We start from the raw sequence: 26,668 nt of genomic DNA, 5'->3' as shown, positions 1-26,668 counted from the left end.
ACTGCAGACAGTGTGCTCTTCATCAGCATGAGTCACTACGTCATGGAGAGGCAGCAGAGCCTGGTAGGGATGGAAAAAAGAGATAGACAACCCGGGCTGCAACCCACCTCTGCCTCTAACTGGCAGTGAGACCTGGGACAAGACACGGTAATCTTCCTGGTCCTGGTGTCCTCAATGATAAAATGCAGAAACACTGCCTGTGGGACCTGGGATTTTGGAGGCATCCCCTTCGGTCTGGCAGGATGAGCACCTTTTCTTCTTTTGTATTATATACTGGCCTTTGATAGGATTTCAGTTGAACTAATGGTGTGGAGGCTTTAAAATTTTTTAAACCATTTGACTCCTCATCAACTTCTGAGGTTCCCATATTCTAATGATTCTCATTAGATGAATGATTCTGTGAATATTCTATGATTCTATTATCCATCCCATTACCTATTAAGCACCTAATTAGATGTGGACTACATTTATCTAACCACAGAAATCTCCATCACACCCAAATGTTCATTTCTCTAATACCTTTCTAGAATAAATTCTTTACTTTTAGAATGACACTCAGATACTCTCTAAATTTTTACCATATGATAAAGCCCATTTTTTAACTTATTTTCCCCTATAAAGTGACACTCTCCAGTACGTTATAATATTACTCTCTCCTTATACTGCTTTTCATTTAATTTCAGTAGTGTTTAGCAGAGACCCTGACACACTGTATATAAGCACTCAAGTGATCACTGAATCTCGATAATAATAAACTCACTCCTCAAAGATTTAAAAATCAAAGCATCAGACAAAATGTAAGTCTTTATTAGACTTCAGTTTTTGAAACACACAACTCTTACAGCACAAACACAGTATTTACATTTCAAGTTCTTTTTACAAAATATTTATGCCATTTTGAAAGAATACTGTTGAGATCATGATCTAAAATACCTGTCAGAGTTCAAAAAGGACTCATGGAAACTCGTCTCCAGAAAGCCACTGTATTATGACATAAATAAAATATGGCTGAACGTCAGGGCTTACCCAAACATACAAATATTAATCCTCTATCCAAGTGGTCAGCAAACAAAGGCCTGTGGGCCAAATCCAACTGGTGGCCTGTTTTTGGACAGCTGCAAGCTAAACATGGTTTTGACATCTTTAAAGGATTGTTAAAAAAGAAAAAAAAAAAAAAAAGAAGAGAAGAATATGCAACAGAGACACATGTGACCTGCAATTTTCTATGTGGCTTTTATAGAAAAGTTTACTGACCCCTGCATTCTATGAAACCAACTGAGAGAGATAGCTACTGGAATATACTGATGAGTATTAAGGAAGACACCACTGTAATGTGCCAGTATCATCAGCACTGCTCATTTCTAAAATGAGGCACTTCTATTTAAATATGTACATTCCAAAACATAAATACATCTAGAAAGTAGCTCTGCTACTTGACTCTAGCCCTTTGCAATTAGGCCTACACATGAAATCACAGGATTCTTAGGGGCTGAGGGAAACAAGCACAAAGTATTTCAGACATCAGTCACGGAGCTTGTCAGTTGCTGTAAGTGGTTGAAGACCACTTATACAGCCTTAAACGTTAATAAAATCCATAATTTAGGTATTGCAAATAGGAGGTGATATTGCTGCATTATTTAAATAACATCTATAAAAACACGTTTAGTCATCCTAATTCATTGCTGTCAGAAGCAAGAATAACTAGTTAACTTAGTAACTAGTTATTTTTAAAATGAGAAATAGAAAAAAGAAAAACAAAAAAACAAAAATGTAAAACCATAACAAAAGGCTTCAGAATGCAAAGACTGGGGTCTCTTAGCATCACTCCCAAGTGGGCCTAGGCTTCTCAGGTTCAAGTTAGCTGGCAATAATTGCAATGGGAACTTAGAAGCTGTCTCTCATCAGTGAGCCTTTTCATTAAAAGAATGACAGGTCCATGAACAGATGCTTTAAAAGTAAAACCAATTCAGAGCTGCTCAGTACACAAGTTTTCAGTGTGTTGGTTGAACAACTCCTGATCAGTAAGCTAGAGTCATGCCACAAAGCAAGTATTGTAGTGGACATTTTTCCTTCTTCAGGCCAAGCTGGCTAAGCATCGCACCATGAAGACATCGCTATGAAGCTGAGTTTTAAAATGCTCAGTGAATGCTGAGGTAGATGATTTTCAAATGAAGATCCTCTATACCCTGATTCGATCAGGACTAGCTTCTTTGTGAATCCTCCTTCTGGGAAAGATCTTCCGCTTAAGTGCAATTAACTGAATGATCAAATAGAGAAAATAAATTTTAATTCTCCACGACGACAAAAGAGTGTAAATACATTAAACTTTCTTTCGGAAAGTCTTATGACCTTAATCATTTCCACGGTCTTATACATAAAAAACAGCAAACAAGTCTCCATCATTCCTCCCCCAAAACAAAGCCAACTACTGATTTTATTTGGCTTCATAGGTCAATATGCCAAGATATGTGCTCACAAAAGACCCACAAGGATTAAAATTGTTTTGGCCTAAGCTTCATTTTTCTAAGACCTATAACTACAGGTTTTTACACAGAGATTACCCAAGCATATTTATTTTCACAATGTCTGTTTGTCAACTCTTTCTATTGAAGGAAAATAGTTCTGTTTAGCCATTAAGACTACTGTCCCTGGGTTTAAAAATGACTATATACACAGATTCTTTAAAAAAAAAACCTGTATATTAAAAATCCTATCAACATTTTTTTCTATACTTCACTGTAGCAATAATCATTTGAAAATACAGGTAATACCCAATTTATGAATGGGTTGTGATGTAAAAGCTCATTTATAAATTAGTAGCTTAGAACCTGGATACTTTTTTCTCACAGAAATGGTTTACCCATAACATATCTGAAATAAAAAACCCGACCATCATTACAATAAAGTTTCAATGAGAAAAACATGCATGTTCTTTATGGTTTCAGTTTGGGATCCTGCTGGCTACTCCTCCACCTTGAGGTGGAAGCAGGGCTTTGCCCAGGCATATGCTGCCATGGAGTGAACGATGAGCTGGGAGTCCGGGGCAGAGGGAGGGCGGTGTTGGCAAGGTTTGTTTCTGAGTGAGGCAGAGGTTATGGAATTTGATTTGAGCAGGTGAAGAGCAGGGTGCCAGAGAGGAGAGAGGAATTATTCTTCCCGGCCTTTGCCCTCCTCCTCCCTCTCTGGTTCCCTGATCTCTGCTGGCATAAACTATACAGAAGGACGACTGACTCTCCTGTTCCCTTTCACTGACACCAGCTGCTCCTTTCAGCTAGGGTCCCTCTCCTTCCCCACAGCAGGCTAGCGCACAGCGCAGCCTATTAAGGATTCTCTTATCCTTCTCTTTTTACCTCACAAATCTCCCTCCTACTTCTGGACCCTCAGTGGAAGGAGGCTGTGTGTGTGCCTGCCCGAGAAGAACTCCCAGCAATTCAGAGGAATTGAGAGGACATGTAACAGTGAGACTATCCCAGGCACCGTCTACAGACCAGTGGGAAGTCTGAAGATAAGACACGCAGTCACTTTTAGAAAGGTTACAAGAAAGAAAAAATTGGAGACCCATAAAAAGTTAGTACCAGATGAGGATTCTAGGCCTGTTTTTGGTTAAAAATACTTAGAGCTTTTCAGTTTTAGCTTGAAGTCTGCAAGTTAATCTACTGAGTTCCAGGTAAAAAGAATACTGGCAATGAATTTAGAAGATAGATGAATAAAAGGCTATTATGTTTGCTGCCTGAACATATGAAATCTATTTGACATACTGACATGAGCTATAAGCGAATAAAGGAAATTAAAATTCTCTCATTGTGAGTTTATATCATTTTCTAAAGAATGAGATGCTAATATCAAGAAATAGTGTGATCTCCACATAAAATATATAAAACTTACCTGTTCAGCAAAAAACGAGAATATAGTAAATATAATCAATGTTGCTAGTACACAATGCGTCCAAAACTTCAATTTGTCTCGATATGCTCTCCTGTTCAGAGAGAAGGAGGCAAATAAGTAGCTCTCTGAATGGGTTCACTGTCATGAAAGTTATTGAATGTATTAGTTTAGCAAAAACAACACGTGAAACACAAAAACATTATCAGGAGGCAATTCTAAAATGTTAACACAATACACATTTCCAACGTGAGTTCAGATTTTTCATTATATCATAGTAAATATTACATTTGAATTCGTAACAGTTATCTAGGCAGAAAAGAGGAGCTAAGAAAATTACTTCTGGCATTTAAACAAAAGCACTCTTTCATTCATTTTTATTTTTTCATTCATACTGATTTATTCACTCAGTCACTCAATAAACACTTCCTGTGCCTACGGACAGATAACAAGGTGAAGTCTGTGCTCTGAAGTACTCACAAGCCTGGGTATTCACTGACATGCAGACGACTAGCCATCACACAAGATGGACAGAAATATATGTTAACAAAAACAAAGTCTTGTAGAAAAACTTAGAGACACAGGGAAAGCACCACAGAGACGGTGACATTTCATTTAAGCTGTGGAGGGAGGTGGAAGCACTGGGCAGAGAAAGGGAATGAGCAGCAGCAGAGTCAGAGCAGCAAGCTGCAGAGCTGAACGAAGTCCGGCACAGCGGCATCAGGGAGAGCTACACCAGGGGAAGGCCGTGGGCGTGCACTGTAGCTGTTCTGGGAAACCATACACTGGGGTTTGGACATAACACTGCAACGGGAAAGTGGATGAAACGACAGGTATGTGTATGTGTCACAATCAAAGTGAAAATGGTGGCAATTTGAATGATGAATGTCACAAGCAGGTAACGAGACGCAGGCCATCAAGTTAGTCCAGGCATGAAAAAAGAATGAGGGGCGGTGAGAATGAAAACAAACACGCAACTGAGGAGACATTCCAAGAGGAAGATCGACTGGACTTGGAGACAGGATATTGGGGATAAACAGAGGGAGTATCGCACAGTTTCCTCATCTGTAATTTGGAGTAATGAATAATTTTATGAAGACTAAATAATGCTTAACGTAAGGCTTGGAAGATACGCTAATAACTACCAAATTCAGGCCTCTGTGCTGTTTTAGGTTCTCATTACAGCGTCTGGTAGTGGATGTCTCTACCCTGATCAAGTCATGTGTTCAAAATGGTACTCTCCTACACTCTGCTCTTCTTCCTGTATTTCCTACATCTATTAATAGGATCACAACCAGCTCAGTTAGTTACAATGTCTACAGTGTCATTCAGAATCTTTGTGTAATTTAAAGAGCTAAGAAGCCACAGGCTGGAACACAGCTAATGAGATGCCCCAAAAACCAGAGATCCTATAATAGGTGGAGGTGAACCAAGCTTCCCCCAGCTACCAATCCACTGAGCACCTACTATGTGCTAGGGAGGCACCAGGCCTCAGAGAACAAGAAGACATTGTCTCTGCCCCTGCAGAGGGCTCAGTGTCCACCAGGAGAGACAAGCACACCGGACACACACTGCTGTACAGTGCCAAAAGCGCTATACCCAAGAAAGGGGAACAGGAAGAAAGCCAATGCAGGAAACCAGGGACAGGTGACAGGGGACCCAAGAGTGCAGTGTCATGGAAGGAAAGAGAAAAAGAAAAGTTTCTAGGAAGTGGGGCAGGGTTGGTAGGTCAGCAGGGAGAGAGGATGCAGAAACTGAGCAGAACGAGGGAAAAGTAGCCCAGATCAGGGAACTGCAAAGACCCGCCCACACCTGATTTGTCTCACTTGTACGACACAGAAATCAAAGTCCTCTCCAACTACTCTTAAGCCCACTCCTTTCTTACTCAGTTGGGCCCTTAAAGGTAAATTTAGTCACAAACTGAGTTTGGGGGGTGAACACTTGGAACCACTCAACAATCTTTTTCCTCTGAGCTAAAGGAGAGTGAAAATGGTGAAAAGCCATTCCTTGCCATTTCTAGATGACAAGACCCATGCTTTAGTAATAATTTCTCCTTATGAAAATAAAAACATATAGCTATTAGCAAGAGACATGCTAATTGTCTCACTTATCCAACTCCAAGTTGCCAGGGTCTGCTAATTTCTTCTCTAAAATCTCTCCCAATTCTGTCTACTGCTTTCTCTTTATCCCCTGAGCTGTGTCCTTGGTTCTTACCTTGACTGTCTGATTCTAGGACTACTGAAATGCTTATTACTTGGCTCCCCGCCACCAGTTCCCAGACGACACTGCCTCACTCCAAACAACTTCCTCACCAGCCCAACCCCCACACTACTGTTAGTTATCTTTCCAAATCATGAAGTCTGATCACAACAAACATCTAAAAAAATCCCTCCTGGGGAGCCCTATTCTCTAAAGAAAAAAATCTAATTCAGATAACAGCCCTTTGCAATCTCTCCTTTCCCTCTCCATAGCACTCTTTGATATCTCCGGGCCTTTGCACATGCCATTTCTTCCACCAGGAATACTCTTTCCTACCTGTAAAAGTGCTTTTCATAAATCAAAACCAAACCCAGTGTCAGCTTCCCTTAAGAGAATTAGCTGCTCCCTCCTCCATACTACAATAAGCATTGAATCTACTATGGCACTCTGTATCATAACTGTTTGCCTGGTTTCTGTCTTCCTGAATAAACTGTGAGCACCTCAAAGCCTAGTACCATATTCCCTTCATCTTTGTATTCCTAGCACCTGGCAAAGGGGAGCAAGGGGGCCAAAAATCTTCCTAAAGTGAAAGATAAAAATATCTTTATAATGAAGTGTTGGAAACGGTAGTAAAATAAAAAATGTAGGAAACAATATAAAGCAGCTTTGGAATATAGTAGAACATGTGGAGGGTTGGGAATCAGGCTGGATTTGGCACTTATCAGCTACTTCACCTTGAGCAAATCACTCAGCTTCTATTACCATGTTCTCATCTGTAACATGGCAATAACAGTATCTTTAAATGTAAAGAGTAGAATAAATGGATTGCCCAGCATTGTCCACCATATAGCAGGTACTCAAGAACCAGGGTAGCTACTCTGATGGCAGTGATGACAATGAATAAGGCTCAGATGTGCTCGGCAAGTGAGCTCAATAAAAATCATATTTCAACTACGAAGCTCAATACAAACTATAGTGTATTTTGACAAAGAAATTATAGAGCAAATAACACGTTAAAGAAATTTCATCACTATGAAAAAATACACACACACACACGTCTATGGAACACGCGGACTTACCATTCCTGCAGCTCATGCATATGAAGGAAACGGTTTCGATACTCTCGTGGCAGCTCGAACTGGGATGGTATGGGGAACATGGATTCATAGAAGTCCCTGAGAACAGCCTTCACTGTCTGGGCATCTTTATGATTGTGGTCAATGTTGTCATTCAGGCAAACAAACTTCCTGGAAATTAAACACAGACCCAGGGTTATTGGTTATCACAAGGATGATCCTGGCCTAACAAAGGAAGAAAGGTGGGTTCCAAATACATTGAATGGATTTATATCCCAAGTTGTTAGATTTACTGATAGGATTCTCTGGGGGAGTAATGTTTCATAAAATTTTTCTTTGGATATTCCTCACCTGTAAAACGAAAAGAACTAGGGAAGATAACCTTCCAAGTGCCTTCTAGCTGTAGGAGTAAATTAATTTAATGATTTCCGTTTAGCACATCCCCAATTAAGTGCTCCATAAATGTAGTTAACTGACTGGTGCATTTTGTTGGTAGCCAGGGAAAAAATTAGTTAAGTACCTAAAACCAAGTGCTCTGAACTGCGAGTTATATAGCTAAGAAGAGTCACGTAGATAACTGAGACAGAGATGGTGCCCTGTAGATATAGATTCTATGAGTTTGATGACTTCTTCCTCTTATGTCTCCAGCCAACCTCTAGGATGCTAGAGTTCTGTCAAAAAGCAGACTACAGTGGTGCTTCTCTACCATTTCAAGTTCCCTTCAAGGCAGAAGTCACTAAACTGAGGGCCCATTAAAAGGGTAGGTAGGGATAATACCAACTTTTGAAGTGCACTTGATAAAATTTTTTAAAAAATCAAAACTTAAATCTAATAAAGCCCTCAGATCCAGCTATCAACTTACAGGAAATACAGAGGACAAAGGAACAAGTTGGACAACTGGGATACAATCAGAGAGGTCCAAAGTGCAGGAAACCTACAGAACAGATAATCGGATTTCTTCACATACACATGCAAAAAATTATATGGTTAAAAAAGAAAGAAATGGAGGGGAAATCTATCGACTTAATAGAAATTTACTTATACTACTTCAAAACAACAAACTTAAAAAACATATAAATGCTTATAAAAGACAATTGGAGAAATGTGTACACTACCAGATAGTTTTTATCATATTAAGATTTTACAGATAAAATATAATGTCTGAGATTTACTTAAAAATAATCGGGAAGAGGTAGTGAGGGAGTGGGTGCGTTTAGATGAAACAAGATCAACCACAAGCTGGTTCTTATTGAAGATGAGTGATGGGTATGTGAAAGTTCATTATCCTGTCCGTTCACTAAACTTGGGGACTGCTTTAATTAAAGGACGCTGAAGAAATATGCCAACCAAATACAACGCATGAGCCTCGACTGTACCCTGGATTGAAAATAAGCAAGCAAAAAATAAACAACAGCTATAAAGGGCATGTGGAGCCAGCTGGGAAATTTGAATATAGACTATCTATTAGATGGCAATATTTAGTCAATGTTAAGGTTCTTGGATGTGTGTTAACGGTCTTGTGGTATAAAGGAGGATGACTATCTTAGAAGACATAAGCTAAAATAATTAGGGGTAAAGTGCCTGGATGTCTGCACTAATTTTCAAATGTTTCAGGAAAAAAACAAAAACTAAACCTGTGTGTGTGTGTGTGTGTGTGTGTGTGTGTGCAGACAGATGAAGACAGAGATCAAGCAAATAGAACAAAATGCTGACAATTTAAAAATCTGGGTGAAGAGTTTATGAGATTTACTGTACTATTTTTTCAATTTTTCTGTATCTTCAAATTTTTGAAAAGGTTGGAGAAAATTGAAGAAAAAAGTGCATGTGTGAGACAAAGGGTGTGTGTGGATACAGGGTAGCGAAAATAAACCCGGCTCGGGGCCCAGCAAACACTTCCCTCTCCTTCCAAAGAGAACTTGCACTTTGCTCAGTATTTCTTTCCCCATGAGCTGACTCAAAGGGAGGTGACCCCCACCCTTAACCCAGAGGCAGCTCCCGACTAGTGTAAGCAAATCCCTCTCCTTCAGAATGGGGGGACAACACATGACACAGAGAGAGAAGCGATCCTTTTCTGCCTCTGGACGTGCTGCGTCTGCAGGGACATGAGGAACTGCAACAGCTGCCCTATCTCCAGGCTGGGGATGAAGCCAACACAAGCAGGGGGGCAGCAGAGCCGAGGCAGTGAGTGGAAGGAAAGCAAACCTGGATACTGCCTATGCCAGAGTCCTCGTTAATGGGACAAGCCTGTTCTTAAAGTTTAAGTCAGAGACTGGCTTCCACTCCTGACTTACAATGAGCCCCCCTAAAAGCAAAACAAAACAAAACAAACAAACAAGAGTTACAAATGGTAAAATCTGTTCCGGGTCACAGGAAGTATCAGGACTGGCAGACACTGCTGGAGAAGCCTGGATTGCCATGTGTCTTTTTAGTAAAACCCTGTCCCTTTAGTACCAGAAGATGTCTATGAATTCTCTCACCCAGCAACTTTCAAACTGGCACAAAGACATAAAAGTACAGGGTACAGGTAAAACCTGTAAACTCTCACATGGTATTACTGCAGATCACTGACGCCTGAGCGAGCATACCAACAGGACGGGGGAAGCAAAAAGCAAATACTGAAACTGGTTCTTAAAGTTATTTAGGAAAACCAGAGCAGGGCATTCCAAGCAGAGGGAAGAGCATGTGCAAAAAAGCTGCAAGCTGGGTGATTACTAATTATTATGGCTTCTGTGTTTGCCTGGCTTGGAGGAAATGCCTGTTATTTTGTAGGAAATAAAGTATTTTACTGAATTATTGAATAAACTAAATAAGCATTAAAGACATTTTTATTTTTATTAAAATTCCAATTTCTGTCCCACCTCAACAAGAATGCATTCTTAGGAAAAAAACATGACTTTAAAATATCTAGAAACTTTACATCTCTGATCATTTATATAATTAGATTCATAATTTAAATGAGGAGAAACTGAAGACTTCCAAAAGCATTTAAAAGACTCAGATGAAACGTATTCAATTTTATATGCCATAGTCTTTCAGGAAACAGATGAAAGAACTATCTCCCACTAAAGTCCAAAACTCAAAAATGCAGACTTTAATCAATTTTATCAAACGATGTAAGGTAAGTGTTAGGGAGCCAGGCTGGATAGTTTCAAGGTTAACGTAAACCAGAACAGTTATTCATCCCCAAAGAATGACTGGAGTTTACTGGGTTAATTTTCACATTTATGGTAGCATTTCTTTTTTCCTCAGAAGCTAAGGTGAACTATGAATTGCAAAGATAAATGTAACCACTAAAACAACTTTTCTGGAAGCAGCTTTTTAGAAACGCTGTGAGAGTCCCAGCTGTCTGGCTTCACATCCCTCATGATGCAGTCCGCCCCTCAGTCTCACTGAACAGATCGTGTCACCATTTCTTAGAAGTTGGTACTAGTCCCTCTGCAAGGAAGGACCCCTATCTCAACGTGCAGCTCCTTTCTCTCAGTCAACCCCCGGTTCAAACATAACCTCCACCGTTAGGCATTTACATCTGCTCCAAACAGAAATAAGTCACTTCCTTCTTTCCAGTCCTACTATCTTGTATTCATGTTTATTTGCATGATTAAAGATAATTTTTAAAGTTGTAGGAATTCTCTGTACTTTCTGTTCAACTTTGCTGTGCATCTAAAAGTGCTCTAAAAAATAAAGTTTATTAATTAAAAAAAACCAGTACCTGGGGTTTTTTCTTATATCATCCAACTGGCCAACCACATGAGAAACATTGGTACGAATCATTTTAAAAGCAATTTCTTCTTCTCCCATGATTTCAAACCTAATTATCAAAACATATTTAAAGAATTTAAATATTTATGTGGATATGAAACAAAAAATTTCATTAAGAAAAGCATTTTATAAGACATAATGGACTTAACATTCAAAGAATGACATAATCTTTCAACATTACTAAAGAAAACAATCTCACATAGAATTTAAAAGAATGATTAATAAACTACTGGAAAATTATGAAAATACTAGACTTTTGTAATTATTCTTAAAGTAAACAAAGACAAAATGTATCTACTACTTACCTATATTTGTTTTTGTCTTTATATGCTTTGTGGATTTTATCAGTTACTGCTTTACAGTTGGTTACCAGACTTTTAGTGACTGGGGGCTGTGAGAAAATACAGACATTACATTAGGGCCAAGACGCGGGTGGTGGCAGTCAGTACTGTCGAGTGGATTCTGACTCCTAGCGACCCGTGCACAGCAGAACGACCAAAGATCCCTGCTGGTCTTTTCACGCCATCCTCTCCCCTTTCAGTGCTGTATCAGATAATGCTCTGCTGCTGCTCTTCACAGGATTTTCATGCCAACTTTTTCTTAAGTGGGTGGCCAGGTCCTTCTTTCTAGTCTGGAAGCTTCACTGAACCTGTCCACCATGGGAGACCCTGCAGGTATTTGGAAATCCTGGTGGCAGAGCTTTCAGCATCACAGCAACACCCAGCCGCCACAGTATGACAACCAACAGACAAGTGGTGTGGTTCCCTGAGTGGGAAATGAACCCAGGCCAAGGTGGTGAGAGCTGGAAATCTTAACCACTAGACCACCAGGGCTGGCTAAAACTAGGGAAAAGCAAGTAAAATATTCACCTCAGGTGCTAAATTTAAGGGAGTATCAAAAGACTCAGTAATCAAGATGAATATTTTAAAAAATCAAATTGACAGACTGTGGCCCATAGACTAATCACCTGTTTTTGTAAGTAAAGTTTTATTTTAATCACACATTACTACACACTACCTGTTAAAACAGTTTCATAAGTTAATGTTATAATATTTTTCAGAAAGAAAATAAATTTCTAACATAACCTATAAGGAACTATATCATACTCATAGGCTAACTTGTCATTCTTACAGTCTAATTAGAAAATACTTTTATCCTACGTGTAATCACAGTTAATTATGGTAATGAAGCCAACACCTTGGCTAAGAGTTCACTGGAGTAATGTTAACTAGTGCTGCCAGTGTAACTGTACTTATGCTTTAAACAGTTTACTTGCATGAGCTTCACGACTAACTTATAATCATTAGTAAGGCAGCCTTACTTAATTTTCAGCATGCAAAGGATATTTGCTGATTCTAAATCTCATGCCAAAAATCTGGCAAACACTAAAATATTATTCTGTTAATGAACAAAGATATATACATTTCAAAAGAAAACTAAAATTCCTCAATATTCTTTCACTGTGCCTGTAACAGGGCAAGATGAAGAACTGTTTTCTATGTGTACAGCATCTTCCTTAGAAAAGAACACACTTCTGCAAGTCCCATATAAGCGCAAGGGTCTGGTAACTGTAAAGTCTTACTGGAACCTGAAGCTCACAAGAGAAAGAAAACTGGGGAGGAAAGACAGACAAGCGAAAGGACAGACGTGGAAATCCAGGTGGCCGAAAGGGCTGTCTTGAGTGAGAGCTAACATAGGCCATGCCACTAGCAAAGCTCCCTGAAGCCTGAGCTGAAGCCAGTGGCCACTAAAGCAACCGGCCAGCACAATCACTATACAGTCCCGAAGACAGTGAAGACCAAAGAGGTCTGCTTAAGGAGACAGGCTGAGGGGGAAACGGTTGATAAGCCCGGCACACTTTCTCCTTTCTTCCTCCTCTGTCCTAGCCACGCTCTGGGGTTGCCCACCAAGAACATACCAGAAAAGGCAAGTTAAGGTGGCTTCCCATGAACCCACAACTCAGAACTAAGTCTCATTCTCGACCTACTGATTCATACCTGCTTACCCAACTAGAGCAAACTCCCTTAGGACTGACATCAGGTCTTCTTCCTCTATTTACCTCAACTTGATTGATTTCGCAGTTTTACATTTTAGCATATTTAGAGAATTGGCTTTAAGTGGCACACGTCTATATACTAACCCACGACATATGCTAAACTAACCAACGTGCAATGAGCAATGCTTAGAGTTTGTCTACATGTTCCGACAGCTGCTCTGCTGACCTCTCTCACCAATGGCTGCCACTCGTTACCCAGTGTCTCCTCATGAGCAAGCCTTCACAGGGCTCTCTGAGAACACAAGTGAGGAACACAGTCCCTGACATGTACAATGAAAGCTAAATGAATGATTTCCTTCTTCCAGGAATCAGATTTTTAATTGAGTTTATTATTTTCCTCTGCATTCATTTGTAAGTCTTATCTGCAATCAATTATAAATTATTTATATATGACTTGAATATTTGCATGATGCGTAAATTTTTAAAAATAATTTTATTCTAATTATGAAAGCAAAAGCTATTCATTATAGAAAATATGGAAAATACTAGTGTGAAAAAAGAAATTAAAAACTACCTATGATTTAACCTACTGTCACTTCCATTACTTTTTGGAGGTAGGTATGTGTGTGAGCGTGTGAAGGTATTTGGGGATTTTCCACAGTCCAAATCATACTGTGTATGTGGTACTATCTATTTTTCCCCACCTAATCTTATTTTTTAAACATTTTTCCAAATATCAGTAAAAAATGACTGTAAGCATCACATTAATGTCTGTATTGTACCCTTGTTCCATCAATTCTAAATGCATATTTTTTTTTACATTATTCCTCTGAAACTGGGATGAATCTTACAATCAACAGTCTTCCAATCACTTCAGCCAAGTGGCACTCCAATGTAGCTATATGCGCACAATCCACTGCCCTTACTGTTAAGACCAACAAAGTGCCAGTATCCAAACAACTTAGCTTTGATGCAAGATGGTATTCCACCTGATGACTACTTCCTTGGTTAATGTTTAACCTCAGGATTGTTCTCCCAGGCCAGTGAGAATGCTGTGCACTATCTTTCACCACCCTTAGAGAATAGGATGTCTGCTTATGGAATATGAGCAATTAATCTCAATATTAGCATAACATCCATCAGGGAGAAAAAAGATATTCCAAAGTAAGACATAAGTGTTTCTAGATTATCTGTGCTACTACTTTCCACCAAACCCCTATAAACATACAGCCTGCTTCTAGTTTTTGAAGTGCTATAAAAAACAGTCTAACTAACACCTGGTAAGGATATACCTTCTGTTTTAAATACAGAACCATGCCACTTACCAGATTGGGATCATAGTATGCTTCCTGAGTTGGTGGAATGTTGTTTAGCTGAGTGATATTAGCAGGGAGCATTTTCGAGCAATTTATTAACATGTGTTCCAGACCTGTCAAATCCTAACAGAGAAAACCAAAAGGATAAACCTGCTATGTACATTACAAGTAACGACTGTGAGTTTAAAACTAAAAATTATGCAAGTCTCCAAAATTTGTTTAAATATTATCTTCAAAGAGAGTTTGATTATATGATTCTTAAGATAAAGACACCCTAAAAAGAGCAGAATGAGACAATACAGATATAAATATTTCATCTTTGTCTCAAAGTAGAACATACTGGAGTGCGAGACACCATTTCACATCAGAAGGTCCAGGGGATCACCACGTGGGACGCCCTGCAGCTAGATTCCTCGGCGCACTCTCCGATAGTGGGCTTCCTGCTCTTGGGACTAGTGAACGCCACCACGGAGGGGACCGTGCAGCACCATGGGTCTGGCCGAGATCTCCAGTCGGCCACACCTGCAGCCCATGAATGAACTTGTCACAAGAATCTTATGTGCAGATACGGTCTGCCTCTTCTCCAGATAATATAACAGCAACCCCCACAGAAAGCCCCAAAAGAGGAATCTCATAAAATTCGACCTTCAAGTTTGGTTTTAATTCTGGCACTAAAAATGGACTAGCTACAAACACCTTCATTAAATATTAAGAATTACTTTTACTTGGATTACATTGAAATATGGAGGGGCAGAAAGAGAAAGTATCAAAATTAAAAGTTTCATTTAAAATGTCACAAGGTTTAGGGGGAAAAAACCTAACAATACAACACCTGCAAACTTAACGGCAGGTCGTGAATTCTGGTAGCCAGTGTTCGGATTTCTCTGTCAGATAAGACACCAGATTGGTCTGTATCAACTTCATCAAAAACTTGAGATATATTCAATGGCTGAACTGCACTCATGAGATAATAAAAGTAAGAGAAGGCAAACTGCATATCCTCAGAATGGCGCACTTTGTGAAATGACGTCTTGTCAAATTCTTCAGGGAACCTGTCCAAATAAAACACATAATGAGCTCTGGATATTCAAAATATATACAGTACCTAACGTGTGTAGTTAAAAACCTTTTCCCTTCCCACTTATTTAGATGATATACTCAACATGTTAGTCATCAAGTATTAGAACCGTAAATTTAGCACAGCAAAGATGTACACTTCAAGCAGCCTGAGCTCTGAGCACATGCAAGCAACTCAGACGCGACAGAGACTTACATATCTTGTAGTTCTTGCATAACTATTCGGTCGATCATGTGAGGCATGTGTGCAGGGACTTTCCGAGATGTGAATCCAAACTTGCTATTTAGAATTTTATTTACATATCGGAGGGAATCTGCAAACGTATCTTTTAGTTGCCTCCCAGTATGTTTGCTATCAGTAAAGTATGCCAATTGCGTCTTCAATGACTCTTCTTCCTGAAACGCAGCATTATGTTTAGTGCACTGGGTACTCTGTTAATAAGAGATAAAGGTAGTTTTATATAATGTGATAGTAACTGTCCCTAACTAATTAACAGTCACTAACTGTCCATGAGGGGCAAATGAAACGAGCACTAACAGGTCACTTTAAGGATCCTAAGAGCAGGACTAAACTGAATCTCAGAGAAAGTGTCACCAGCACTGGCTTGAGAACAACAGTTGGGTGACGGAGGCCTATTTATAGGGTGTTCTTCAAGGACTAGTCATCGACCATGAGGTTTCATAGCCAACCCAATGCAACATTTCAAAATTTTATTTAGAAATAAATTTGATAGTACTTTCAATATCAAACTATTTCCGTCGGTGACTTCAAAGCAGTACTTGAGTTTTGAACACAATGATTAGAATGCAAAATTGGTTTCCCCATATAATATTGTTAACATAATAATATATTAATGAACCCTATCAAAACCACTAAGAGGCGAAACTGAATGAATGGGCAAAGAATACGAGCATACTTTAAAGAAGATGAAATATTTTTGCTTGTCAAACTGACAAAAATTAAAGGGCCTGATAACTGGTGTGGGTTAGCCTGTGGAGAAATAAGCGGCCTTGTACACTGTGGACGTATGAAGCGGTGCAACACTTTAGAAGGACGTATCTAAATTTTGTATGGACCAGATCCTTTAACGTAGCAATTCTACCTACAGAAATAAAAACTTCCTCAAGAGTAAGATGTATGTACAAGAATCTTTACTGCAATACTACGTATTTGTAATGGAAAAACACTGGAAGTAACTGGCAGCTCTTAAGAAGAACAACGGCACTGACCCAGGCAGTTTGCCTACATACCAATAAAATCAAAGGGCAACTCAAAGCAATTTATGTACAGTGTAATTTCCCTGTTGCACAACAGAAACTAGATCATTTATATGTTTGTATATCTATAGAAAAATACTGGAAGGACACCCACCAAACTATTTGTAGTGATCATCTCAAGCAGGGAGATTAAGAAAGGAAGGAGAGAGACCTTTCTCTTGTATACTATATATATATATTTTTGCATTGCTTGCAATTTTTGCCACTAGCCTAAAGTGCTTTTGTAATTTAAAAAAAAGAAGAGAGGGGGCTGGCCCGGTGGCGCAGTGGTTAAGTTCACACGTTGCGCTTCAGCGGCCGGGGGTTCGAGGGTTCAGATCTCGGGTGCAGACATGGCACCGCTGGGCAAGCCATGCTGTGGTAGGCGTCCCACGTATAAAGCAGAGGAAGATGGGCACGGATGTTAGCTCAGGGCCAGTCCTCCTCAGCAAAAAGAGGAGGATTGGCGGCAGATGTTAGCTCAGGGCTAATCTTCCTCAAAAACCAAATTTTTTAAAAAAAAAAAAAAAAAGGAGAGAAAAGAGGGGAAAGTGAGGAAGCAAACCTAGGCAATAACCTGCAGTCCTTCACTCAACAATTAGTAAATGTCTAATGGCCAGGTGCGAGACACTTCCCAAAGACAATGAGAAAAATAAGACACAGTTCCCCTCCTCATGCTCTTTCCCCCAGCCTACCATCCACTTATGGCCGTGCTTTCTCCACTATCCAGCCTGGACCACAGAATTTTTCTTGGTCTGTTAACTCCTACTCTCCCTTCAAAGGTCAGCTCACAGGGCACCTCCTCCTGGATGCCTTCCCCAATATCTCTAGGCAGAGTTATGGAATCTTCCCTTTGGACTCCTTGTCCACCCCTCAACAGACAGTCGTCACATTGCTATAATTATCTGCCCACAAATCTGTCCTCTCAACCTGCTCTGAGCCTCCACAAGCAGCGACTACATTCTAATCCTCTTGCACTCCCCAGCAGTTAGCCCGGTGACCGCACTTGGGAGATGTATAAATGACACCAGGCACATGGGGGCCATGGTATTGGAGGCAGAGCACTCCAACTGTGAGGCTTGGCTCACACTGACTTGCTGTTGTGATGTTGGGAAAACGAATGGCACCTGGATTTTTCAATCAGTAAAGGTGGAAAAACATCAGATCTGCCTCACACAATGTTCACAAAAGCAGCTGTTGAAATCTCAACATGCCAAGTAAGCAAAAGATATCATCCCTGTTCCACCACTTCTCAGGGTAGCCCTGGCTGAACCCCTCGCTCATTCACACTAAGGCTGTTTCCTGAAGTGCAAAATGCAGATAACAACAGTCCATATACTCGTGAAGTATTTTTATTGTTAGGGTTATTGGGACAATTAAATGAAACCATGTAAGAAAAGCATTTAGTTCAGTGACCGGCAGAGGGAAGTACAGAATAAATGAGAGCTATTATTATATTATCATCACTTAGAAGTCTATTTTTCCTGAGCATGGGAACAAATAGGCTGGATGTAACTTACATCAAGAAGATCTTGGAAATACTTTTTTTTCTCCCATGGCAAAAAGCCCAGGTAACTGTCTGTGTAATGTTGCAATTTTCTTCCAGGTAAGACTTCATTAAGACCTATGTCATTTCTAGCATTTTCCTCCATTCTGTTTTTCTCTTGTTCTTTCCCTGTGATTTTCTTTTCTTTTGACACATGGTTTTCCAGTGGAACAATCAGAGATAAGAACTTTTCTTTTGACAGACTTCCACCTCCTACTTTTTGGGTCTGAGTTTCAGATCTAAATTTTTCTTTGGTTTTCAAATCTGTGGGTGGATTCTGACTCTGGTTGTGGCCATTCACTTTTACTGTCACTGCTGGAAAAGTCAACCTGTTATCTAATCTCTGAGAGGCTCCTAGGCTGTCCAGCAAGATGTTTTTGTGAATCTGTTTTTCTGGGGCGGCCTCCAAACTGTCATTTCTTCCACCTGTCATTACAGCTTGATTTATTTTTACATCAGCATCCTGTACGTTCATCAGAAATGATCTCAGCAAGGCTGACTTGGACACGTTGTATCCTTTCACAGTGATGTCGCCACGTTCTAGCTGCAAATCCAAGTTACTGAGACTCAACTGGGCTTCTTTTGGGAGGAGTGAAATATTTACCAGGGGAATTTTCACCTCCTCTTGGAATCTCTCTGTGGTGTTCACATCACGTCTCTTGAACTTTGGGAAGCGTTTTTCTTCGGGAATATCCTCGAATAGGATTTCCGCCTCTGGAAGAAGTGTTATGGGGCTAACCAAATTTTGGTAAGATTTCTGAGTTGTAGAATTCAGTTTTGGTTCCTCTCTTGTGTCAACCTCTACTGTTATCTGTATTTTGAACTCTTCATCATTTGTATTTTGAAATGTAAGATTAAAATGTATTGTGGTCGCATTCATTCCACTGTGCATTATGAGATGAATGGTTTTCCACTTATTGGCAATAGAAGCGTGTCGAATTATTGGATTGTCACTATAGGCACCTTCGACTCCTCTTTTGGCTATTTCAGCAAAGCTGAAGTAAGGCAGGCATTCACCTTTTGGAAGAACATAGTGAGTCTGGTTTGGGAGAAGAGTTACTTTATACAATTCATGAAAATGATCTAGAGGAAAAAACACAAACATAACTTTTAAAAAACTCAGCATTTTTCTCCCCTTTTCCTGTAATTCTTAGAGTTTGAGTCTTCACTTTCTAAGAGTTACTTTAAATTGACTTCAAAACAATGAGAAATTCTAACACAAGAGGTCCTGCTATGGGGTTCCTTTTCCTATCTGAAGCAATCACTTATCAACGTGGAATGCGGACTGACGCACTAGAGAGACACGGCACGACTCTCGACAGCGAATTCCAGTGACAGACTTCCGTGATCTTGTCCATTTGAAAGAATACAACTTTCTGCCAAAATGGTGATAAGCTATCAACAAGATCCAGTACTCGAACCATCCTTACGTAATGAATTATTGGTCTTTTACTGTTTCCAAATTAAACCTTTACCATCTATTTTCAACTACGGTAAATCTGCTTAGTAAAAAGAAAAAATATCAGACTGAAACATAACAGGAAAAGATAGCTACTGTTAGTGTCTACAGTTTCATAAAGATCTACGTCCTTCTCTTACTTTTAACTTACAACTAGTTTAGATGCAAGGCTGGGAAAGGGACGCACAGAAAATAACTACTTTAAATAACAATAATGATCTAAAACCCTCTCTACGTATCAAGGATTTTTATCCCCTTATTCTCATTATGTTTTTATGGCAATAAATATACCTTGCCCACAGTCGCCAGCATCAAACCCACAGGACAAGACATTGCAGGCTTGGTCACAGAACTTATCAGCGAGCCAGGAATTCGCACATCCTTGATTACAGTAAGAGACACTGTTTATTCCTCCACCGAAATGCCAGGGCTGTCCGACTCCAATACTCCCGGTACCCCCGCCTCCTGCGACATAGCGACTCCCTCCACTGTTACCTGTAGAGGGAGGAGGAAAACGCAATCTTGCCGTGCTGATAATCTTGAAAGAAAGACACTTCCTTATTTCTTAATAGTGTTTGCAAGACTGATGTGTTTCAGTCAGAAAAGGTTCACCCCATTCTATAGTAGATTTCATGTAGCTTAAGAAAACAAACTGAAAAGGGGGCATCCCTTGACAGTGGACGGGGCACGGGGTGACCAGGCCTCGGCACTTACTAACTGTCTAGACCTCACAGGTGCTCAAGGGGTCATGTGCAGATGTGTACGGAGGAGCAGGGATGGGGGGGAGATTATTCTGAAGACTGCGACTGTCAGAACTGCCAAAAACGTGTCCTACTAGGGGTGCCAACCTCGTTATCAAATGTTACCGCTCTATCAGGGGCTGAGTTCTCAGGACTGCACAGATCACTTTGCACGTCTGCCTTCTCTCCCTGCAGCTGCCTGTGTTTTTCAAAAGTGTGTCTGACAGATCTGACCGAAACAGAGCTTGAAGCTTTGTTTCCTCCAACACTCCACACTTTTCCAAATCTGTTTCCACACATGGAACATGGGGATGATGATATCCGCACACATACTCTCTCTTTCTTAGGTGACTAAGAAATTCAAGTGGATAATACATAATGCTTTATAAATTCACATGCTTTATAAACTGAAAGAAAATAAATAAATGTGAAAACTTATCATCAACAAGTCCAAATATAAGCACGTAAGAAAGGGAGAAGAGATGCTGAGAAGTTTCTTTCTTTTGCATCCACTCTCTGACCCACAGCAATCTGCTGCTGAGAGCCATCGGCCAGGAGCTCCTACAAGAACAGTTTAGAGGGATTCTTGCTCTTGAGCTTACATAATTAAGGGTATTCCTGATTTTCATATTTTAAATAATAATAAGAGGCATTTTCAAGTGCAGGGTCAATGTGGGAAAAAAGCCCTCAACAATGGATAATATGAATAAACTGGGCCATATGGGGACACTAGTCATCCCTCCAGAGAGTTTATGATTACTGACTGACTGATGTGTTTTTTTGCTGAGGAAGACTGACCCTGAGCTAACATCTGCTACCAATCTTCCTCTTAATGTATGTGAGTCACCATCACAGCATGACCACTGACACACAAGTGGCCTAGGTCCAGGCCTGGGAACTGAACCTGGGCCGCCGAAGCGGAACACACCTAATTTAACCACTAGGCCACTGGGGCTGGCCCTACGGGATTGTTTTAATATGTGAAAAATGTTTAGTCACTGCACATGTTCAATAATAATTAAGAATGGAAAAAATTCCACAAACATGAACAAATTAGATCTGAACACATCCTTACCAGAGCAATCCCCACCATCCCAATCACAGGCGGAATTATTACAAGCCTTGTCACAATAGCCGTCTTTAATCCAGGAACCCGGGCAGCCCTCGGCACAGTTTGGCACAGGCCACGTCAAATAAACCTATGATAAAACCAGAGAGAAAATAAAATGCTTTCTGGTTTCTGACATTTTTTACTCTCAAAAAGTGTCAGATTCCTTTAAATCTTTTAAAGAAATTAGGATTCCTTTAAAAAAAAAAAAATTGAGCCTCTACAAAGGGCTATCATTTTCCCAGGGCTGTCTATACTCCCCGGCACATTTTGCCTTAAGTTTGCTGCCCACACTGTAGTTCCCTAAGCCCCGATCTGCTGGCGACGCCTCCTGAGCACAGGACTCTTCCCCATCACTCGAGGAGAGCAGACGGGGGCTCAACTCGTGGATTAGTTTCTCACAGCATGGCCTTATAATCTAGTTTGAAATAAAATAGCAACACAACAGACTTAAATGCAAGCACAAAAGTGTGCAGATGGAAAGGATACCAGACAAGTCACTGCTTTTCTGTGAGAAGCGCCATTATCTCGTCTCAGGGCTGAGAAAAGTTGCAGATGAACTCTCAACATCCTCATCTCCATGCATAAAGCCCTGGCGAATTAATCAGCTCAGCAATCTGAGTTATGAACTCGCCTGCTTCCAAAGTGAGTAATACGGTACATGGTTACTTTTTAAATTAGAATCATTTAAAAAAACACACTCCCCTTTAAAAGTCTCCACGCCTTTGCACATTCCATCTATTTGGAATGTCTTTCTTCATCTAATTGAGTCTTACTTGTTCTTCAAAGTTCACTTCAATCAGATCTGAATTCTTCCCCATCCCTGTCTGATGTCTGCCTCCCCTGCTCCTACTCCTTAGCACACAGGGCACCTGCCAGCACTGAAATCACTGTACACAGTCACTGATTTTGTGTGTCTCCCCTGTCGAGCCACAGCTCAACTCTGCAGCTCTACAATCTAACACAAGGCAACTGAACTGAACAGGGGAACAGGAGAATGAGCACACTGGGGTGGCATACACGGCGAGAGAAAAAGTGGCTACCAAGTTGTATAACTTATAAGCTATGGCGATAAGTCTCCAACTTATCAATGAAGGCTTCTAACAATGCTACAAGGGTATTCCTATTTTCCCCACTATGCAGACAGGAAACACAGACATCAAGCCATCGCCCAGGACTGTCCTAAACAGTTGGCTCCTGGGTCTGTGCTCACAACCACTTCTCCATCCTGCCTCTCAAAGCTAGAGACTGGCTGCCTTCAATGAAATTGCATTCATGTCTTTAAGCAGAAAATTGAGCTAACTTTCTCTTGGGCATTTTGCTGACATCATTACCACGACTTTGAGTTTCATAGTAGTTTTGCTTTCTCTGCTGCTGTTATAGTAGAAAATTTTAGAGAGTCAGAGAGCTCTGGGTGTCTGAGGATGTAGGAAAGCAAGCAACTACTAGAAAGGAGTAGTTTCCTAGTAGTAACCCCCCTGGGCTAAGCACTCAAAAATGCTTATTTGATCAATCTTGAATATTGTAGTATGTATGCTGATTCCTGAGTTCCCCCTTATAACTTGTAAGTGACTTTCAAGCTAGGCATCCCTTCCTCTTAGGCACTTACCTTCTGACCTTTGGAGTGACTGTAAAAATCGTCTGGCCAGACGTCCTTCCCAAACATGACATCATCATTCAGGTAAATAAACTTCTGGGACAGCCCTTCGATGCGATGGATGTGACTCTCAATAGCAGGTGAACTAAAGGTAGGCAAGTGGCTCAAATTTCGAAAAACATCCTTGTAACAAAAAAAAAAAAAAAAAAAAGGAGAAAAAGAGGAGGGATTAGAGTTTTTCTTGTTGTCCTTGTTTTTGGAAGGAAGGAAGGGAGGTGGAAATGGAGGTGAGGAGGGTGAACGGAATGAAATTAGGGATAAATAAAAGAACAGAAAGAGACAGAAAAGGAAACCACAGCCTCGGGTGTACCTGGTGTGTTACTATTGTCACTCGAGGATTATCAAGGTTCAGCCAGGATGGAATCTGCCCATTGGTGACAATGAAAATATTCCGAACCCATGGTGCATGCCTCTCGATAGATCGCAGTGAGTATCTTAGCTCTTCATTATCTTCAAAACGGCTGGCAGAAACGTCTTCATCTTGCTTAGACTGAGAAAAACACTGGCACATGAAGATGCAAAATATCCCTTAAATCATACCACCTCCTCCTCCCGTCTGGCCCCTGCCCTCTGCTCTCAGGGCGCTCTGGTGGACTTTTAAAGACCAAGTCCTACTTTTAAACTACAGAAAAATGCAAACGACTCAGCACATTTAAAATAACAACAGCAACACAAATACACAGCATTTCTTTAACATACTTTTTAGAAAAGGTTCTTGGATCTGATTCTATTTCACTTCAATTAATATTAACCAGTAGCAGTGGCTGAAAAATCAGAAAAGTTCCAATCAACTCACGTCTCTGCAAGTCCTCTTCCTTCTTCTAATATAGTGACTTATAAATCTTTAACACTCGAAACCCTCAATTCAGGTTTTAAAAGAATCTCTGATTCCCTCACCTGGCTGATGGCACTCAGATCCCATAATAAATACGCAGGACTTATGGTCAGTTCTTTTCCATCGATGGTCATGTTCTTCTTAGTCTGTTTATTCAGTTCTTGGAAATCTTTGGGGTTATTCAATTTTAGAAGTGCCACACTGGCCTCTGAATACAACTGCAACTACAAAGTAACAACAGGGTTACATATGGAAAAACATGTCTCAAAGAAGAGACACCTTTAAATTCCCAGTTTGAGCTTTAATCTCTAAATATAATTTATATTAAATATATACCATATATAGTATCTATAAGATGTATATTATATAGAGACTAAAAGTTTCATATATAGGGGCTGGCCTGGTATCGCAGCGGTTAAGTGCACACGTTCGGCTTCAGTGGCCCAGGGTTCGCCAGTTCAGATCCTGGGTGCGGACATGGCACTGCTTGGCAAGCCATGCTGTGGTAGGTGTCCCACATATAAAGTGGAGGAAGATGGGCACGGATGTTAGCTCAGGGCCAGTCTTCCTCAGCAAAAAGAGGAGGATTGGCGGCAGATGTTAGCTCAGGGCTAATCTTCCTCAAAAAAAAAAAAAAGTTTCATATATATATATGAAATAGCAAGCCAATATCACCAAAAAAAAAAAAAAAAGACAAACAGGCCAGACACATTTCCCAAATGAACAGAAGAGAGCAGGTATTTAAGAACACAAGGGAGCGGTGGGGCTGTGGCCAACAGGACATCTCAGGACGTGTCTGGAAGGTGCAGCCACTCCTCAACATCCACAAGCACCGGCAGATCTCCTGAGAGGCCAGGATCCCCTAGTGTTACATGAAATTTTCCCAATTTTCCATGTTGGCTCAAACATTTTTAACTGTCATACATTCAAGCAAAATACATTTGGTCACCAGTCTGTGACCTTTGTTCTAGAATATTTCCAATCTGCTTATACTGGGGAAAACCCTGCAGTGCAGCTTTGCTGGGACTGGTGGACAGCACAGTGGCCAGCAGGGTGTCCGCACAGCTTCTGCGCCCCACACCTGAGAGGAATGTCTTTGGCAAAGCTGCCTGAAGTGCTTCCACAGGAAAATCACCTTTTGGGGTAAAGCTCTCAACGCAATCCTAAATCTAAGAGGGAACATCACAGACATCAACATGTTTTACACACACACTTCCCTGCCTCTACCAGAGTCCACACCACCCTTGATCTGTTCAATGTTCTAACTCTGTATTGTACAACTTTGGATAAAAAGAGGCTTTCAGAGCTTAAAAAAGGGGGGAGGATTGAAAACCACTATTTGAGGACAGCAAAATCTTTGTGCTGAACCGGCTCTTCTAACAGAGCTAGTCTCTTTCTTAATTTATAAAACAGAGCAAACACAAATTATTCTGGGCTCCTGCTGAGCTCTTGTCTATGCTACATGACTAGATTTAGCTCATCTTTCAGAGTTTCCTGAGGTTATGTCGGCCCAAACCTGGAGTTTAGAGTTAGAATTTCATTTACATCTTTCCCCCTTTTTATGACGTAGGTCATTAACTCTTACTACAAACTGGGTGTGGGTATATGTGTGTACCTACACAAGTGTGTACTGTCTTCCTGACTGACTACTTTCTTTCACCTTGACGGTGCCTGCTCTCCCCACTGTCACCATCCCGCCTGGGTGTGTGGGGCAGATGGAAGGCAGGCCACGCAGGGCACATATCCTTCTATCTGGGTACCTAGAGAGTCTCAGACCCACCCCCAGCCTCCCCTGCCCCTACCCTCCCTCCCACCCTGCCTCCCACAGCACCTCCGAGAGCTCCCTGGAGTTCAAAAATCACTATTCTAGAATAAGCAAACGCAGGACTTCAATATTCTAATTTAATTTAAAATTTATTGGGAAAATACCCTTATCTTAATCTCTTCTATCCAAACTGCTTCTACTCTGAAAAACTATTTTGAAATGTCACAGATATTTTTGTAAGGTAACTATACAATAATTGGAAGAGAGATGAAAAGTAAAAAGCTTAAGGGAATGTTTACATGTATGAAAATGATTTTCTGCTGCTGTAACCAAGTTGTAAGCGGTGAAAAGGGTGGGGATGAAGTACCCTCTGCTGGCCACTAGATGGCACCCCGATCCTTGACACTTTACTTAGTTATGCCAGAAGGAAGAGAGACGGGAGATAGTAAGGAAAAGCAGTTGTAGTAAGTGCCTAAGGCTGGAGGTCTTGGCTTGGGTAACTGCCTCCATATATAGCTTCTCACTTGAAATTATATGTTTATCTAAACACTTTAAAAGTTTCTCAGGGCCGGCCCAGTGGCGTAATGGTTAAGTTTACACATTCCACTTTGGCAACCCAGGGTTTGCAGGTTCGGATCCCAGGCATGGACCTACACACCGCTCATCAAGCCATGCTGAGATGGCGTCCCACATATAAAATAGAGGAAGATGGGCATGGATTTTAGCTCAGCAATAATCTTCCTCAGGAAAAAAGAAAGAAAAAAAAAAGAGCAGATGCCTAAGATAGTTTCAGAGCAGTCACCAAAAGAAGGGGCATTAGTACAATATTACTTACATACTACAATTTACTGTGACCTTGAACATACCCTGAACAGAAGTTTGAGGGGCAGAAAGTCCAGGGAGGACAACATGCTGTTCCCATCCTGCCTGCACTGTCTTTCTGGTCAAATCAAACGACCTAGGCAGGCTTCAAGGATCCGTGAAGACTCTCTTCTC

The 26,668-nt window shown here is 40.6% G+C and overlaps 1 protein-coding gene across 2 annotated transcripts in view; it reads right to left on the bottom strand.

Moving 5' to 3' along the window:
* Positions 1-786: 786 nt before the first annotated feature.
* GNPTAB (N-acetylglucosamine-1-phosphate transferase subunits alpha and beta) overlaps positions 787-26,668 on the bottom strand; it is a 75,879-nt gene continuing 49,997 nt past the window's right edge. Inside the window, exons 8-22 of one of the 2 annotated variants that reach the window (XM_046646166.1) lie at positions 23,970-24,131; positions 23,383-23,562; positions 23,025-23,195; positions 21,383-21,506; positions 19,859-20,062; positions 18,083-19,191; positions 15,502-15,701; positions 15,061-15,280; positions 14,238-14,351; positions 11,222-11,307; positions 10,867-10,965; positions 8,020-8,091; positions 7,161-7,328; positions 3,886-3,976; positions 787-2,257 (exon numbers count right to left, since the gene is read on the bottom strand). In XM_046646166.1, coding sequence (XP_046502122.1) covers positions 2,180-2,257; positions 3,886-3,976; positions 7,161-7,328; positions 8,020-8,091; positions 10,867-10,965; positions 11,222-11,307; positions 14,238-14,351; positions 15,061-15,280; positions 15,502-15,701; positions 18,083-19,191; positions 19,859-20,062; positions 21,383-21,506; positions 23,025-23,195; positions 23,383-23,562; positions 23,970-24,131 — 3,078 coding nt within the window. In that variant the 3' untranslated portion in view covers positions 787-2,179. The remainder of the gene's footprint in view (positions 2,258-3,885; positions 3,977-7,160; positions 7,329-8,019; positions 8,092-10,866; positions 10,966-11,221; positions 11,308-14,237; positions 14,352-15,060; positions 15,281-15,501; positions 15,702-18,082; positions 19,192-19,858; positions 20,063-21,382; positions 21,507-23,024; positions 23,196-23,382; positions 23,563-23,969; positions 24,132-26,668) is intronic. The other variant, XM_046646167.1, reaches the window with a different exon arrangement.

The sequence above is a fragment of the Equus quagga genome, chromosome 19 (assembly GCF_021613505.1).
Source record: "Equus quagga isolate Etosha38 chromosome 19, UCLA_HA_Equagga_1.0, whole genome shotgun sequence".
Lineage (NCBI taxonomy): Eukaryota > Metazoa > Chordata > Mammalia > Perissodactyla > Equidae > Equus > Equus quagga.
This window is presented reverse-complemented; position numbering and strand designations above follow the sequence as displayed.